Below are 18554 nucleotides of genomic sequence, written 5' to 3'. Positions count from 1 at the left end.
TAGTTACACTAACGAAAAATCCAATTAGGAACATTTAGTTTAATAGTTACAAGTACTTTTTGCACAAAAAATGTGGGTGTAGTTATCATATACCTTGTTTACAATTCACTAAAATGTAATTGGGGTTCCATAATACCACCTTCTCCTCTACCTTTAGGCAGACATTTAGCTATTCGGCAGTTGTCGGCAGTCAAACCAACAATCCATTATCAACAATGAAAAAAAACCAACACTTTATTATCAATAATGCAAAAATCAACAATGTATTATCAACAAACCAACAATTAGCATTTATTTATTATTTTTCCAACAGATGGTGTTACATTTAAAGATGCTTAATTTATGTATTACCCTTATATTTTAGGGTAATACATAGCTTAGTGTCGATTCCAGAGTCTAAGTAATACTGATATAAACTTTGGTCCAGATCGATTTAAGAATAAAGAATTGTATAAAGGACAAACCAACAAGAATTGATTTGAACCAACAAGTATCTTTCCCTCATGTGCATTGAAAATTAATTTAAATAACAACGTCATCATCGATGATTGTGTTGTGACGTTTAATGACACCATGCGAATCTCAGCGGCACTAACTTCTGAATTGGCATTCCTGTCGCTGATTGGTCGGGCCTTCGAGTTTCCTTAACATAGGAAGTATAGGAAGTTGACCTTCTTCGGCCTGCTCTGCCGAGTTGCTTGTTCTTAAATCGAGTTATGGTACGGAAACCGGAGCAAATATGGCGTTAAAAATTCTGTTTGTGAAGTGGTTCGAAAACCGAGATTTGACTGTTCGGTTGGGTTCGGATCATCGTTCAAAGTTTCTCGTGTGGTTTAGATAGTCGTTCAATATTCAATATTAAAATTAGCATCAATCGAAGTCATATTCAATCTTTATTATAATTTGGAAATAATAAATCATGGACAATACAAATAAATTAATAATTATTTCACTAATTTTCGTTTTACAATTGATTACACGTGTTATTGAATTATGCAAAGTAGAAATAACGTTCACAAGATGATGAATTTCCAATAATTTTTATTAAAGAAACACGAAATCGCTTAAATTTAATATACAAACGGGTTAAAATATAGCTCGTTAAACCAATCTATAAGCGAATGACTATTGCTTCGGAATTAATGTTTGTCGTTTTATTACAACTAAAGAAATCTTTGTATGCTTTCCTGTATTCGGTATCCATGATAGCATAAATTATGGGGTTAATACAACCGGTAAGGAAGTAACCAATGCAGTATATAATATTTAAAACAGGTGGAATTTTGTGTATTTTAAAAAATTAACACTTAGCAGTGGAAAGTAACAGAAGAGGAAAGTTAAATAAATCACAATAATTATCTTCAACAGTTTCAAATTACTCGATGATTTCAGCTTTACTTCAATTTCTAATGTTTCTATGTTTACTTGGAAACAGTTCAAGATATTACAAGATGTTTTATCATCTTTCTTAATCGGTTGCTGACCATACCTGAAATTCTTCTGAAATTTTCTGACGATCCAGAATATCTTCGAGTAACAGAAAGCAATTACCAAAGTAGGAAAAGCAAGTATACCGATTGTAATGATGAAAAGAAAATTTCTGAAAGATTTACCATTCACATCAATCATGGTACAGTACATGTGCCTATTTCGGAATTAAATTCGAATTTTATCCAAACACCGAGACCCGTGGGCATCCAAACGAGAAAAACACCAACCAGATGCAGGAGATTATGATAGAAATACTGATCTCAGAGTAGAACTTGGAGTAACTTTTAGGATAGATGATGATGATATATATGTTAATGGTAATGGCGATTATGGTCAAAACAGATACTATAGAGTTGGAGTAACGTATTAACGGATAGATCATGCATAAAAAACTGTAGTACGTCCATGTTCGGTATATGAATATGGAGGTAACTAGTGGAATGGTGAAGACACAATATAATCCATCGGCAGTGCATAGGTTGATGATGAATGCTGTGGTGGCATCCCTCAGTCGACGAATTTTGAGCAGAGCGATGATAGTGATGATGTTTCCTAAGACTCCAATAACAACGAAGAAGATGCAACAAGCAAAGTACAGTAAAGATCCAATAACAACGAAGAAGATGCTGCAAAGTACAGTAACTCAGGAGGATACGTATCGAAAAAAGAGATAACAGTGGTGTTAGTGAAATTATAATTATCACTGGAAGCTTGTTTGTAATTCACGTTGAAGAACAAATGAATGTAATAAAATTTAGAAGGAAATATTTAACGGGTGTAACAACCTTCGTTTTATGATTCATTAATGCTGATTAATTGGAAGTTTCGAAGAGGGAATTTGGAATCCTTCGAAGAATTATTAAATAAAGAAACGATAAATTAACAGTAAGTAAAATAAATATTGTTTGTCTGTCGGTGTGTCTACGCGAATTCGAGCTTAGAAACGAATATTAGCATTCAGTATCAATTTTATTTATTATAATTATACAATGTAGTGAAATATGAAGGTTTGTTTCCAGTTGTTACTAAACGGAAATTACTTATGAGGAAATTTTCTATACACAAATTTGGAAATTTCGGAAAGATGCATCCTGCCAAAAGAATCTCAACTATAAAATTCTAAGTTACAATTTTATATTAAAACAACTGTTAAATTCGTCAAAAATGGCGGATTGTTTTAAGAGAAATTTCAATTCAAAAATTCTACCGATAAAATGCGGTTTGCGCGGAGTTGGTGATGTATAGATACAGTATTAGATTTCAAAAATTATTTAATTACAATTGAAAAATAACATTGTAACAAACAATTTTTTAGTTTGGTTTCAATATGGTTTAATTAATGGGATAAAGTAACGCAACACATGAGTGATTGCAAGACATAGCGGAAGAGATTTCCATTAGCGTAACCGGGGAGGGGTCGGTCCCCCGAGCTCCTTAGCTTCGTAAATAAATTAAGAAAAAAATCAATTAAGTTCAGGGAAAAGATTTGAATGTGGCAAACGTATTTATACGTATGTATACACAATACAATACCTAAGAGTTGATTATTCATCCACAGTCTAGTGAATTTATCCATAGTAGTACAAGGTAAATACAGGTTTGCTGACGTTTTAATTTGGTTTTTCCTCTAATGTAGGTTTTAGTCATTCTATTACATGCAAACTCACCAATACGAAATATGTGACGGTGTGAGCGACAAAAGAGTATCGTATGCATGATGCACGCCTGTTTAATTAAGGACAATTTATGAAGTTTTTTTTGCCGTTCTCAGCACCACATATCCCGTAGTAGTGAGTATTTGAACTGAACTTTCCTTCGTGGATTGGTTCTGTGCATGTTCTGGAATATCAACATGGTAAATTTGGTTAGGTTAGGATTGCAGAATTTTCTTCAAGACATCGTTAAATAGAGCTACTTTAATTATGATTTCCTTTTAAATTTCCGTCCCGTAGGTAACAAGATAGCCTTTATATCAGGCATGAGCTTATAAAGGCTTTCACGAGTTTTGATAGATTCCAATGAGATGACCATTGCTCTCGGAAAGCGAAACCATCGCGCGAAATGGAATCGCTTAGTCGCGGGACAAAAAATCTCGCTCTCTCAGATATCTGACACTGATTTTTATCGCGGTTTGAGGGTTTTTGCTTTATACTGCGCTTGTGCATTAGTTTCTTACTCATTTCTGGTGTTTGAAGTATTCAAACATAACTTCTTCAGCGTTTAGGGGAGAGAAGAAAAACGATTAAAATTTCTTTCGCGAGAGATTTATTAATTCACAAGTCCGTTACCGAGTAATCAGAAATATAGAATAAGCGATTTAAAACTATTCGAAATAAAGGTATTGAACGTCGTCTTCTGACCATTTTAATTTTACACCTTGAAAGAAAAAGAAGAATTCAGGCTATTGTATGGCAATTTTATCGAGAGCGAGAAACTAGAAAGCAAGAAACAAGATAATCTGATACCATTACATTCGCTTTCATCTTTATAAATCTTATTAGAAAGAATTTATCACTCGACTTTTATCAAATATATAGAATATTGTATAAATTATAGATTATTTTATAAGTGACTCATATGTGCTGCTCTATTTCTTCTAGTCTTTTCAGAACAAATGAATAGTTCCTTGTATGCTTTTCTATATTCACTGCTCATGATGACATAAATAATAGGATTAACACAACCGGTAAAAAAGTATCCAATGTATCCTATAATGTTCAAAATAGGTAAACTTTCTTCTTTTCTAAAGATTTTAACTATTATCAAAGGAACGTAACAGAAGATAAAAGCCAAAAATATCACCAGAATTACCTTCAACAGTTTTAAATCTTTCGAAGTTTTCCGGTTTTCCTGAATTTTTGAAGTTTTCTTCTCTGTTCTACAGCAATTTAATTTGCTGCAGATGCTTCTCTCTTCTTCTTTTATTATTTTTCTTCTCGCCTGCAAACTTTTTTCCGATTTTCTGACGACCCAATAAATCCTCGAATAACAGAATGCAAACACCAAAGTGGGTGCACAAAATGCCATAAAAAAAAGAAAGTTTTTGGAAGATTTACCATTCACATTAACCATGGTACAAGTGCCCACTTGGGGATTAAATGCGAATTTTCCCCAAATACCGAGAGCTGTGGGCACCAAAAGGAGAAAAGATACCAACCAGATGCAGACAATGCTGATAGAAATGCTAATTTTAGTATAGATCCTAGAGTAAATTTTCGGATGGACGATGATAACGTATCTGTTAATGGTAATGGCCATAATTGTCAAAACAGATACTGTAGCATTAGAGTAACGTATCAACGGATAAATCATGCAGAGATAGTTGTCATATATCCATGTCATGTGTATAAATGTGGAGGTAGCAAGTGGAAGAGTGAAGGCACAGTAAAATCCATCGGCAGCGCATAGATTGATGATGAATGCTGACGTTGCATTCCTCAATCGAGGACTTTTGAGAAGAGCGATAATAGTGATGATATTCCCAGGCACTCCAATAACAACGAAGCAGCTGCAACAAGCTGCTGCAAAGTACAGTAACTCAGGAGGATATTTATCGAAGAGATTAATAACGATAGTACTATTACTCAAATTATAATTGTTACTCGAGGAGTCTTGCGAGTAGTTCATGTTAGAAACTTAAATGAAAATGAAAATATATGAGAGGAACTGTGTTTAACGGATGTAGTAACGTTTGCTGAATAATAATGTTACGTGAAAGACATAAAAATTCTGATAAAGGAAGGAAGTTTCAAAACAACGAAAAGATTTATAAAATAAATTAATTTTATTGAAAAGTAAATGATCAAATTAATATTATTAAATTGTTAATTAATTAATTAATCATCCTGTTTGACATCGAACTTAAGGGAAATATAAAAGGTTCGCTTTACGACGGTTGAGGTTTAAAGCGAGATCTGTTGTACATTTTTCTTTTGTTTCTATATAGTAAGCCTATATTTATAAAAATTTACAGCAAAACCTGAAACGAGCTAAAGTTTAGGGTTTTAAGTTATGAGAGGCCTCGATGATTCTCAAACACAATATGTGTTTATCGTTATTTGATGGAGAGAAAGTATTTATATGTTTTCCTTAAGATCATAGTAAGTGTAAATACATATATAAGGCTCATATTGGCGATTGTAAGATCGTAAAACAGAACTTATCTGTTAAAATCGCTAACCAAGCATCTTACTGATAGCTTCTCAGAGGTTCTGTGTTCAGAATTTTCAGTATACATGTTGTTATAGTGATCTTCGAACGTTGGAATGTCTATACGACACAGAAAAAACGTTACATACAGCTGACGGAGTTTGGGAAAGGTCTCATCATCGTGCTGAAAGAAACAGGATGGCCATTCAAATTGACCATCGTCTGATCGTTCTGACTTGATTGTGGGCAGTTAGGGCTGTGAATATGTTAGGGCACACATGCAGCGAGCGAGCGCTGTAAGTCCAGACAGCCTATCAAGAGAGATAATCAGCTTTTGAGGCAGGCATTAACAGCTGCAACAGTGTTTTTTCCTCGCCATTTAGAGACAGGTACAAATCTCGCTACAGAACCCTTTTGGCATGCGATTCCTGTCATTAGCATTGTCGTCTTTTTGCAGTACTGTAATGCTATTTTATAAATGTGTGGATTACTACCGACTGGCAATGTATTGTCTTTAGTAACAAATCCGTTTTCGAACAACTTTTAGGGACAAATTAAGTTCAAAACCCGAGGTTTTACTATATTTCGTACGACTAGATCATCCCTAATATTATCAGGATGTATATTCAAGAAATCCTACGCCCTCGTGTATTGTCATTCATGATATGACTGCAAACAGCAATTTTCCAGCAAGATAATTTTCGCACACAGATTTTTCCAAAAAAGTGTCCTACACGTTACACCCTTTTCGGCCTGTCCAGACTCTACATTTGTTATCATTGAGCATTTATGGGACCAAATAAAACGTCAAATTCGACTAATAGTGGAGTTGCAGTAGCAACTTCTGTGGGAAATCTGTAGCAGGATGATATCTATATGCCTCCACATTCTACTATGACACCGCCTGTATTCAGGAAAGAGAATGTCCTAAATGGTACGAAAGGTTTTTTTTTAAATTGTACCGTCACTCTGTACAAAATTGTTGCTTTGCTGTGATACTGTAATCACTTAAGACCGACTGACACTCTTTTCTTTGTGCGAAATTTTTTCTCAATGAGTATATTTTATAATAATTACTAATACTTAACGTTAAGTCAAATGAGACCACCATTAATCACCATTGAATGATTCAACAGACGGAAACAGTAATTTAACACTGTCTTTTATCGATAATCAGATTACGTAAATATTTTAATGATTATTAAACAAGTTTATTTACAAATTACTTGAAAAGATTAATAATTACTTTTTACATACAGTATATACATTATAACAATACAACATTAAATATTTATTACAGGCTACTTATATACCGTAAATAATTATTATACATTATTTATTCAATTAATAACTGAATATTTTTAAACTAAAATGTATGAAAAAATATTTTAAAACGTTATACATACATAAAAATAAAATAAGTATTAATGTCATTTTTCAAATTAAATAAAATAATTTTTTCATTAAAAATATTAAAGAACATTTAAAAATGTAGGCTGATTTATAAACTTGTATTGCGTGTCTCTGTAACGCTGTGAACTGTTTTATTACAGACGAATAATTCTTTATAAGCTCTTCTGTATTCTCTGCTCGTAATGACGTAAATAATAGGATTGATGCAAGCGGTGCTATAACCTCCAAGATAGCCTAAGATGTTCAATGCGGGGAGGCTCTTCTCCTTTTTAAAGATTTTCACAAAAATAATGGGAGTATAACAGAACACGAATGCTAAAAATATCACCAGAATCACTTTTAACACTTTTAAATCTTTAGATTGCTTTTGCTTTTTTTCTCTTTCCGATTTTTCCGCTTTCTTTCCACAACATTTTAATTTAAGGTTCACACTCTTCTCTTCTTTCTTTAATTCATGCCCGATTTTTAATTTTCTTTTCGATTTTCTGACGATCCAGAATATCCTGGAGTAACAAAACACAAAAATGAAACATGGAATAACAAATGCCAAGATGTGAATAAAAGTTTTCGACGATTTTCCGTTAACTTTCACCACCGTACACGTCCCCACTTCGGGATTAAAAGCGTATTTTCCCCAAATTCCAAGAGCAGTGGGTGTCATCAATGCAAAGGATACCAACCATATAAACGCGATGATAACAGAAATGTTCATCTTAGTATAGATCTTCGTGTAGCTTTTGGGATGGACGATGATGACGTATCTGTTGATTGTAATGGCAATAATGGTGAAGAGAGAAACAGCAGCATTTGAGGAACGAAATAGAGGGAAAATCATACAAAGAAAGTCGCTGTAGATCCACGTCTTGTGTATGAACATGGACGCTGCGAGCGGAAGACTAAAAATACAAAATAGTCCATCTGCCACGCACAAATTGATGATAAATGCCGAGGTGACATTTCTCAATCGAGGACTTTTAAGTAAGGCTACGATGGTCACGAAGTTTCCTGGCACTCCAATAAAGACGAACACAATACAAGCAGCTGCTGCGAAGTACAGTAACTCCTTTGGATACGTTTCGAAAAGCGGAACAGTTGTTACGTTACTGACAGAACTGTCGTTCGTTAAAACAGAATCATTTATAAACAGAGTAACATTAGTAAAATCTGTACTTTGATTCCAATTTGACATCTCTAGCGAGCCGTTCATGCTGGAAAGTGAATCAGAAAAACGTTGAAGGAAATACATCAAACTTCCGTTTGATATTTGCACTTTATCTATAAGTTTAAGACATTACTGGAAACAGGAGACATTTAGAGAGAGAGAGGAACGAGCATGACTTTCAGACCGTGAAATAACAAAGGACACTTTGGATTGTAACATTTAGTAAATTATTAAAAATTTGACGTAAATTTAAATATTATACTATTATTAACAACGAATATGTTAAAAACAGCTGCTAATGTGCGTTAGTTTTGTCAACGTATTCTTTTTAAGAATGTGCTGAGTATGTGTGCATCAGCACATTTTTAAATCGATTAAATATGCTGTAAAATGAATATACAGCGTTTTATCACAATTACGTATATACATTGTCATGCCAGAAAAATAGAAACACCNGCATATTCCGGAAATTTCCCCCTTTTATCGATTAAATTATATTAATTTTATATAAAATATTTTATTAAATAAATTTATTTACAAATCTGTTAATTTATTAAAAGGCGTGTAATTATCCTTTTCACATATTTGCATTATAACAATATAATACTACTTATTATAGGATGCATATATGCATACATATAATGTATTTAATTGTATAGTTTAATGCAAAATGTAAATACTGCATATGAACAAACGCTTAAAAAATGTAGTTTATAAGCTTGTAGTGCGTGTCTCTGCAACACTATTAACTTTATTATTACAGATGAATATTTCTTTATAAGCTCTTCTGTATTCTCTGCTCATAATGACATAAATGATAGGATTGATACAAGCGGTGCAATAACCACCAAGGTAGCCTATGATATTCAAAATAGGCATGCTCTTCTCTTTTTTAAAGATTTTAACAAATGTAACAGGAGAATAACAGAGGATGAAAGCTAAAAATATCACTAGAATCACCTTTAGCAGTTTTAAATCTTTAGATTGTTTCTGCTTTCTTTCGCTTTCCGATTTTTCCGCTTTCTTCCCGAAACATTTTATTCTAAAGTTCACGCTCTTCTCTTCCTTCTTTAATCCATGCCCGATTTTTAATTTTCTTTCCGATTTTCTGACGATCCAGAATATCCTGGAGTAACAAAAGATGAAAGTGAAACTTGGTATAACAAATGCCAAGGTGTGAATAAAAGTTTTTGACGACTTTCCGTTAACTTTCACCACTGTACACGTCCCCACTTCGGGACTAAATGCGTATTTTCCCCAAATTCCGAAGGCAGTGGGTGTCAGCAATGCAAAAGATACCAACCAGATAAACGCGATGATAACTGAAATGCTCACCTTAGTATAGATCTTCGTGTAGCTTTTGGGGTGGACGATGATGACGTATCTGTTGACCGTAATGGCAATAATGGTGAAGAGAGAAACGGCAGCGTTTGAGTAACGAAGCAGAGGGAAAATCATACAAAGGAAGTCACTGTAGATCCACATCTTGTGTATGAACATGGACGCTGCGAGCGGAAGACTAAAAATACAAAATAGGCCATCGGCCACGCACAAATTGATGATAAATACCGAGGTGACATTTCTCAATCGAGGACTTTTAAGTAAGGCTACGATGGTCACGAAGTTTCCAGGTACTCCAATGAAGACGAATACAATACAGGAAATCGCTGCGAAGTACAGTAACTCCTTTGGATACGTTTCGAAAAGCGGAACAGTTGTTACGTTACTGACAGAACTGTCGTTTGTTATAACCGAGTCATTTATAAACACAGTAACATTAATAAAATGTGTGCCTTGATTCCAATTTGACATCTCTAGCGAGTCGTTCATGCTGGAAAGTGAATTAGAACAAGATTGAAGGAAATATATCAAACTTCCGTTTGATATCTGCAGTTACTCATAATATTAACACCCTACCAGGAATCAGACACGTTTAGAAATGGAATTTCCTTAGGATATTCTTAAAAATAGGTTACGAAATAATTACACAGATTTTCATCACAAATACATGTCTATATAATTTATATAAAATAGAATATCTGAATGCCTCTCTGTTTTCTACACATTTCTTGATAAAAGCCATTTAGATTGCTAGTGCATGCAGTTAAGCAGAATACATTGGAAAAATAATTGGGAGAATACATTGGGAACATAATAAAGAATATTTGGAGAGCAGAATGAGGGTATAATAGACTATTGAGAGAATACATTAGAAGAATACAAGGTAAATTCACGCACTAAAAAATTAATATACATTTTGTTATTTTTATTTTATATTTTTGTTTGAAGTATTGGTTTCATAAATTACGATAAGTTTTCATGTTCTTTAATAACTAAATACGATCGAACCTACAGTAACGGCCACTTTCAAACGGCGGCCATTTTTTCGGGAACTTTTTCATTTTAAATGCCTCAAAAAAACGATAATTTTTTAATATTCCTGTCATTTTACAGGTTTCATTGTATAAGCAAATTTTAGATATAAGCAACATAGACTCTTGAATAGAGCCTTGTATACTTAGGATCTCAGACAATAGTAGTAATGCCTGGTCTTGGTCCAGTATTTGGCAGCATAATACTGGAATATTGGGAGAATCGACTACATTAGCAGATCATATGTAATACGAATTTACAGTATTTTTATGCTAATTACACGCGGTTATCTGTGCTTGAAAGGGAGTGAATGATATGCGATGGGGTTTTTATGCCGATTTTAAGCTGAAATTACGAACTCACGGAACAATTTTTCCTTTGTCTAAAGCCGTTAAGAGCGCCTTTAAAAATTCCTATGCGCACAGCAGATTTGTTATTTTTCCCTAAACCATCACCAAAATCACGTATACGCTTACCTCCTCTTTAGTATTTTCCTATTCATTTTCTGTACATTCAATCACCTGTTTAATTGGACACTCCTACTCGAATTTGTATCTTGAAAGCTGATAATTTTCTAGTGATTATCTCCTATATACAAAATATCATTTTAGAGAACTTTGACCGTTGAAACACGTGTCGTTTTACGTAGAATTGTTATTTTAATAAACAATCTATATTATATTTAAAACGATAGCATTTGCTTGACAATAAACAAAACCAAATGAAGAATTTAATCACGTGTTGTGTGTAAATGCGTGTTTTTAAAAATATATTCACAACTTATTGGATTTATAGAAGATATTTTTATTATATATATTTACACTATAAAAATATCATATAGAAGTCATCTTAAGCTACTTATAAAAAATACACATAACTAATATCATTTGTTAAATTATACATTTGTGCATTAAAAATATTAAGAAATGTAATTTATGAACGTGTAGTGCGTGTCTCTGCAACACTATTAACTTTATTGACACAGATGAATAATTCTTTGTAAGCTCTTCTGTATTCTCTGCTCATGATGACATAAATGATAGGATTAATAAATGCGGTGCAATATGCACCAAGATATCCCAAGATGTTCAATGCTGGAAGATTCTTCTCCTTTTTGAATATTTTAACAAATATAACAGGAAAATAACAGACGACGAAAGCTAAAAATATTACCAGAATCACTTTTAACAGTTTTAAGTCTTTCGATTGTTTCTTCTTTCTTTCGTTTTCCGATTTTTCTGCCTTCTTTCCAAAACAATTTAGTTTAAAGTTCATGCCCTTCTTTTCCGTCTTTAACCCACGCCCGGCTTTTAATTTTCTTTCCGACTTTCTGACGATCCAGAATATTCTCGAGTAACAGAACACGAAAGCCAAACTAGGTATAAAAAATGCTATGATGTAAATAAAAGTTTTCGACGATTTTCCATTGACTTTCACTACGGTACACGTCCCCACTTCGGGATCGAAAGCGAATTTTCCCCAAACTCCAAGAGCAGTGGGTGTCATCAATGCAAAGGATATCAACCAGATAAATGCGATGATGACAGAAATGCTCACCTTAGTATAGATCTTCGTGTAGCTTTTTGGGTGGACGATGATGACGTATCTGTTGACCGTAATGGCAATAACCGTGAAAAGAGAAACAGCAGCATTTGAGTAACGAAACAGAGGGAAAATCATACAAAGAAAGTCGCTATAGATCCACGCTCTGTGAATGAAAGTTGATGCTGCGAGTGGGAGAGTGAAAGCGCAATATAATCCATCAGCTACACAAAGATTAATAATGAATGCTGATGTTGCATTTCTCAATCGAGGGCTTTTAAGTAGAGCGACGATGGTCACGAAGTTTCCAGGCACTCCAATGAAGACGAACACAATACAAGTAGCTGCTGCGAAGTAAAGTAACTCCTTTGAATACGTTTCGAAAAGTGTAACAGTCGTCGTTACGTTACCGACATAACTATCGTTCGTTAAATTTAAATCTTTTGTAAATGATGTAAAGTTAATAAAATCTACACTTTCAGAAGAATTTGACATCTCTAGCGATTCCTTCATGTTTTAAAGTGAATTTAAATAAAAAAACAATGGAGGAAATGCATCGAACGGAAGTTGCGTTAAGATCAGAATGTTATCACGTTTCCTGAAACTAAAAATGGTTAGTCACAAGGGAAAATCCAAGTGGAATTTTCGAAAAAATTAAACGAAATTATTTACTTATTTCATTATTATTTTAAATATTCGCTATTTATTCAATTGATTACAACTATTACACACATCTACAGTCTGTCTTATCAATTGTATACACTATACATTCGATGTTACGTAAGTCGAAACAACGTCGAAACTATAAAGCTAAAGTTTTATAATTTTATATTATATTAAANGATAAAAGTGATCGCTACGTCTAGCACGGCGAGTAGACAATCGACTTAAACTTCATTTTTTTGTGTTTAGTTTAAAATTATTATTTATTTTATAAAAATAATGATTATGTAAGCAGTTTCGAATAATATTGTAAAGAAACGGACGATTTTGATCGGTCGATAAAAGTGATCGCTACGTCTAGCACGGCGAGTAGACAATCGACTTAAACTTCATTAAATAATGTTTAGTTTAAAATTATTAAGCTATATATCTCTTATTATACCTTAACTCAATAAAACGTGTTTACAGTATGAAGCGGATTCACTTATTATGTAGATCTTATGGCCTTCATGCAACAACGATTCTACAGTATATTCTACGTTGTTGCATGAAGGCCATGGAATCTACATAATATGCTTTACACATATATACGTATGTGTATAAAGACGTACTACACATTTTAATTTCACTTTAAGGAAATAGAGCATGCTGGTTTTTAAATTATTGCAATACTTTTATTATTGTTATGTATCAGTTTAATAAAGTTTAATCTCAAGAATTGATCTTTAGTAATAAGGAACGTCAAGGAGAAAGAGAGTGCATACATGCATGAACATAATAAACACACAAACAAACACACATGATGTTTGTACTGTTAACTATTTTGTGTAGAGACACAAAATAGTTAACAGTTAAAGGTGCTGGCTTTTATTTATAACATAAATTATAAGCGTGAGATTGTATACGAATGCATTAAACTCACACTAACGACGCCATTTTTGTACTTATTAAATACAGTACTAACGAAAAAATGTATTATATAAATAAAATATAGTTATAAAATTCCACTTCAGATGGCGACGTCATCGCGAATATTTAAATAATTTTAAAATAATTGAAATAATTAGAAATCTTGGTTTAATCATACGCTAAAAATGTTAAAATATTTATACATATAAATTTTAGTCAATAATATTGATTTTAAAAAGACATTAATAAATTAAGTTAAAAGTCACAAAATTGAGGTTTTTACACGAGGGTCCAAATTCGATTTCTTCTTATTAAATATATAACTTATATACGAGTTAAAATCTTTTATATAATTATTATCGAAATAAGTTGTTTTAATGACATTTAATTATACATGTGTGTATGTTTATATGATACCAAATAGCTCACAAAGAAAGCAAGAGCCTAAAGAAGGGGTTTATGAATATAGTAAAGATTCATGGTGAAAGTTTTAATATGGGTCTTTATTAAGGACTTCCGGATCAAAATTTATCAGAGAACTATAATTTTTATTACAATTTTACGTCTGTACACGAATGGAATCAAGAATTACAGCAATGACTCCCCGCCAAGTAAAAAAGTTACTGACTGACTATATATTCAGGACTCTGAGTTTCCGATTTTCGGGTTCGATTTCCCTGCCCCAATCGTCCGAAATAATGCCGAATATCTCGTTCGAAAGATAATTGTTTTATTATGTAGTGTGCAAAATTTAAAGATTTTCTATAAAGCGGTTACCGAAATATAAGCAATTGAAAAGTGCAAAAATCGCCAAAAAAGCTGTATTTTCTTCTTTTTCTTCATCCAACATTGCAGGCGCTCGTAGAGAAGCAAACTACTGGGTTTAAAAAACTCAAATTTTAAACTTAATCTCTTCTCGTGATCAGTAAATTGCCGGCGAAACTTCCGAGTGGATAGGTCAAAGTTTACGGGAATTTTCCCATAGTGCTATTTTAGTTTTATGGCTTAATTTTATGCTTATAAGGCGATTTGAAGCCAAATATAGAAAAGAATAATACAGGTAAAAATCTTGTGAGTACCGCTTCCAAGTGCCAAGCTTATCTTTACTAAAAAAAAACTCCTAGGAAAATTTTGACTTTCGTCTAAATTGTCAAAAGTTTTTACTTGCAGCAATTTTTTACATCTCAGATTTTTTGATTGGATAAATACTTTTATCATGACAACGTAAAAATTCTTTTGGTAAAGAATACTAAAATTTATCTTTAGAGAAAAGTCGGGAAATGTTTTATAACAAAATTTTACCTAAATTCTCAATTTACATATTTATATCTTAAATATTCGGAATCGGTATCTGTAGAGCTGCAATTCAGTCATTTCAGTTCTCAGTTCACCTTTTTAGTTCTCGATTCAGCCATTTTACTTCCGAATTTACATATTTATATGAAATCTTCTTATTGTTTCATATGGAATTCATATGAAATAGTAGTAGAAAACACTTAAAAGCTAGCCTATATGTATTTCAAAAACTTATCTTTACTGACATTTTTTAAACAAACAAATTGAATATTTTCACATTAAAAAAACACCAAAATAATTTTAAATGCATATTTATTAATATTTTGATAACAAATTTGATTCATTATATATTCAGATATTGATAGCGCAAAAAACAAATACTATTACACATTTTTTTAATCGTTTACAGTGCAATAACATTTATGATAAAAGGTCCACAAGATCGAATAGTAACCAAGTGTGAGATTTATCCATAAAGCCAGCTTCATGAGCCCAACGCATGGTTACGTCTTCAAAGGCTTTGCATTTCTATTTTGCATCGGGCCTTCAAAATATGAGGCCTGTTATGAGTTACTTTACTTAAATCTATTCTTCTATTTTGATCTATAAGTTCAAATATACAGTACAAATATAAACATAATTACAGAAGACAGAAGATTCATAGATAAGTCTAGTAAACATACTTCAGCATTTTCCTCCTGAACGATCATATGAAGATGATTTATGTGTTACTTGTACTACTGAAATTCGTCTTCTCAGATTTTATAAATAAATTCAAGTATGCTTTTCTGTACTCTTTACTCATCAGTACATAAATGATTGGATTAACAATTGCAGTGGAGTAAATTCCGAGGTATGCAAACATGGCCAAAACTGGAAGATCTTTTTCTTTTTTGAAGAGTTTTACGAAAACAATCGGAGTGTAAGAAATTAAGAAAATAATAAAAATGACGAGGATCATTCTCAATAGGCGTAAATCTTTGGTTAACTTCTTCTTTTTCTTTCTACCTTCGACAGACAAATCTGTTTCTTCCTCATTGTCGCGAAAGCAAAATAATTTCTTCCAGAAGCTCTTTTTCTCCATTTCTTTGCGTACCGAACCGTAATCTGATCTTACTTGTCTTTCCGATTTTCTCACAGTTAAAAATATTCTAGTGTAACAATATATGAAGACCAAACTCGGGAAGAGGAATGCGAAAGCGTATAAGAAACGCTTAGGTGATTTGCCATTCTTTTCCAGGATGGTACAAAGGCTCACTTCATAACTGAAGCCGAATTCACCCCAAACTCCTAGAGCAGTTGGTGTTAAGAGTAGAAAGGATCCGATCCAAATACAGATAATGATTGCGGCTATCGTGGTTTTGGTATATATCTTATCGTAACTTTTCGAATGAACGATGATAACGTACCTATTGATAGTGATGGCGATGACTGTAAATAGTGAAAGAGCCACGTTAGAGTATCGTACCATGGGGTAGAATTTACATAATGAATCACTGAAGGGCCAAGACTTGTGGATCATCGTAGAAGCAGCAAGAGGGAACGAAAACGAACAATATAATCCATCGACGATACATAAGTTGATGATGAAGACCGAGGTCGCGTTTTTCATCAGAGGGGACTTCAACAGAGCGAGGATTGTTAACGAATTTCCGAATATTCCAAAAATGGTAAATGCAATACAGCAAGTTGCAGTAAAGTACAATAGAGATGTAGGGTACGTCTGGAACAAAGTTTCGACTCCTGTAGAATTTATAGAAGAGTTTCTTTCTTCTTCCATTACTGTAATCGATGACATTTTGTTCAGCGTTGTAGAGAATTATCTGATACTTTTGACATTATCACACAATGTACCCACACGGGATGAAGTTGGCAGAGGAAACGACACTATCAACGGAAACGGGTGATGATTTTGTATTTATGTGTCATCGACAAAAGTTAAAAATCATGTTGCATCTGTTATAAAGTTGCGAAATGTCCTTGTAAACGAAACTGTGAACAATCTATCTATATTTATTGACATTACACACGGTGTTAATTAAATGTATTGAAAAAAGAAATAAAGATGTTTTTATTTCATCGAAAATCGAATCCGAATTCTAATGGACACGCGTTTACTTGGTCACTCGGATAACTGATTAGAAATATTAAATCCTGAAGAATGTAAATGAAAAATGGCGTTACATTTCAAAATTTATGGATTTCCCGAAAAATTAATTCCGTCATTTTAAAATATTCAATCATATTATTGTAAAAATTGTCAATTGAATCAGCATAAAATTTATATTTACGGTAGCTAAACTGAGGCCGCATCAGGATCATCTAGATCCTTATTATGGCTCTCATATACTTGCACAGTTTCTTTTTATAAACTCGGTACATACCGCTTACACGTGTATAATATTTTCCTGAGTTTTCTGTCTACTGTGTGAGTTAGTGTGATTATTACTGTTCTATAGTTGAAGGTGTTTCATTCTTTGTGACAATTTTCTATAATGACAGGGGTGGCCAAATCTTGTCCCATAGGAGCCATATATAGTCTCATAAATACACAAGCCGCATTCAGTATTGGGACAGTATTTTATATTAAATATAGTGTTCTATAGTAAATACAATATTTTACTGTTATTTGAGTACAATCATAAATTGGTAGTATCGCTTAAAGAATTAATTTAAAAAATTTTTCGTTACAAATTCGATTACAATCGTTATTTAAATCAATTGTCATGTAATTCTAACTAAATCCTTTTATGTAATTTGTCTGCCGGATAACAGATTTTCCTACTTCAATGAGGATCCGGTTTGATTCTAATCCGGACTTTTTATGAATAATTTCAGTCGATATTATTCATTATCCATTCTTTCACAAAATTCGATGCAATGGGACCTTAAGGGAAAAAATTGAGACACTTAACACACAACGGATCTCTTTTTTGAGACTTGTAATACATAAAAACAAGTGCTTTGGGGCTTACATAGTATGTTACATATGAGCATAAAAGAAGATTCATGTGTATTATAAAGGAAGCTCGTTGTATTGTAGTGTAATTTTCGATACTATTCTTTTCTCTTTTTTATAGAAAGTCCATCATCGTTTCATGTTATAAATTAACCATTCTATATAAAATCTAGTATATTTACTATATTTTCTGAGTCAAAATCATATTTTATTATTTAAAAAAAGGGAGGAACTTAACCGACAAAGTATTGTCGGTTTGATCGGAAAATCGGAAATGTAAATAGTAAAATATAATAATATTTATATTTTAAATAAAAAATTATAACTGTAAAATTATAAAAATTGAAAAATTATAATAAACTATAATAGGACCTGTATATATGTAAGCCTACATTATATAAACCTAACCCTGTATACTGTATATTTAATAGGAAAAAAATTGTATTTAGTGATTGATTAATTACCTCCAGCAATAGTCATATCCGGACTTAAATTTACTAAACCCAAAAATTTAAAAGACACTTCTTTTCCATCAAATGTTAATGAATTTACAAATGCGAGCCTAGACTATAGCCTCATATTTTGAGACTCAAAATT

The 18554-nt window shown here is 32.6% G+C and overlaps 4 protein-coding genes and 1 pseudogene across 4 annotated transcripts; all 5 read right to left on the bottom strand.

Moving 5' to 3' along the window:
* Positions 1–594: 594 nt before the first annotated feature.
* On the bottom strand, positions 595–2581 carry LOC111633824 (annotated as a pseudogene).
* LOC111633818 (G-protein coupled receptor moody-like) lies at positions 1995–5234 on the bottom strand. The gene has a single exon (XM_023378455.1). The coding sequence runs from the start codon at positions 5116–5118 to the stop codon at positions 4054–4056; it is 1065 nt and encodes a 354-aa protein (XP_023234223.1). The 5' UTR covers positions 5119–5234; the 3' UTR covers positions 1995–4053.
* Positions 5235–7075: 1841 nt separating this feature from the next.
* Positions 7076–8488, bottom strand: LOC111633817 (G-protein coupled receptor moody-like). Its single transcript, XM_023378454.1, has one exon. The coding sequence runs from the start codon at positions 8297–8299 to the stop codon at positions 7142–7144; it is 1158 nt and encodes a 385-aa protein (XP_023234222.1). The 5' UTR covers positions 8300–8488; the 3' UTR covers positions 7076–7141.
* A 277-nt stretch (positions 8489–8765) lies between these two features.
* LOC111633823 (melanopsin-B-like) lies at positions 8766–12656 on the bottom strand. The gene is made up of 3 exons (XM_023378458.1): positions 11530–12656; positions 10424–10452; positions 8766–10102 (listed from the first exon to the last, which is right to left on the bottom strand). The coding sequence occupies exons 1-3, from the start codon at positions 12641–12643 to the stop codon at positions 8927–8929; spliced, it is 2319 nt and encodes a 772-aa protein (XP_023234226.1). The 5' UTR covers positions 12644–12656; the 3' UTR covers positions 8766–8926.
* Positions 12657–15312: 2656 nt separating this feature from the next.
* LOC111633832 (protein trapped in endoderm-1-like) lies at positions 15313–16861 on the bottom strand. Its single transcript, XM_023378466.1, has one exon. It carries the CDS (start codon positions 16794–16796, stop codon positions 15720–15722), a length of 1077 nt encoding a protein of 358 aa, XP_023234234.1. The 5' UTR covers positions 16797–16861; the 3' UTR covers positions 15313–15719.
* Between the last annotated feature and the right edge of the window lie 1693 nt (positions 16862–18554).

The sequence above is a fragment of the Centruroides sculpturatus genome, unplaced genomic scaffold (assembly GCF_000671375.1).
Source record: "Centruroides sculpturatus isolate CEXI.00-Female unplaced genomic scaffold, Cexi_2.0 scaffold742, whole genome shotgun sequence".
Classification (NCBI taxonomy): domain Eukaryota; kingdom Metazoa; phylum Arthropoda; class Arachnida; order Scorpiones; family Buthidae; genus Centruroides; species Centruroides sculpturatus.
The sequence above is the reverse complement of the archived record's forward strand: the minus strand, read 5'-3'. Positions and strand labels throughout refer to the sequence as shown.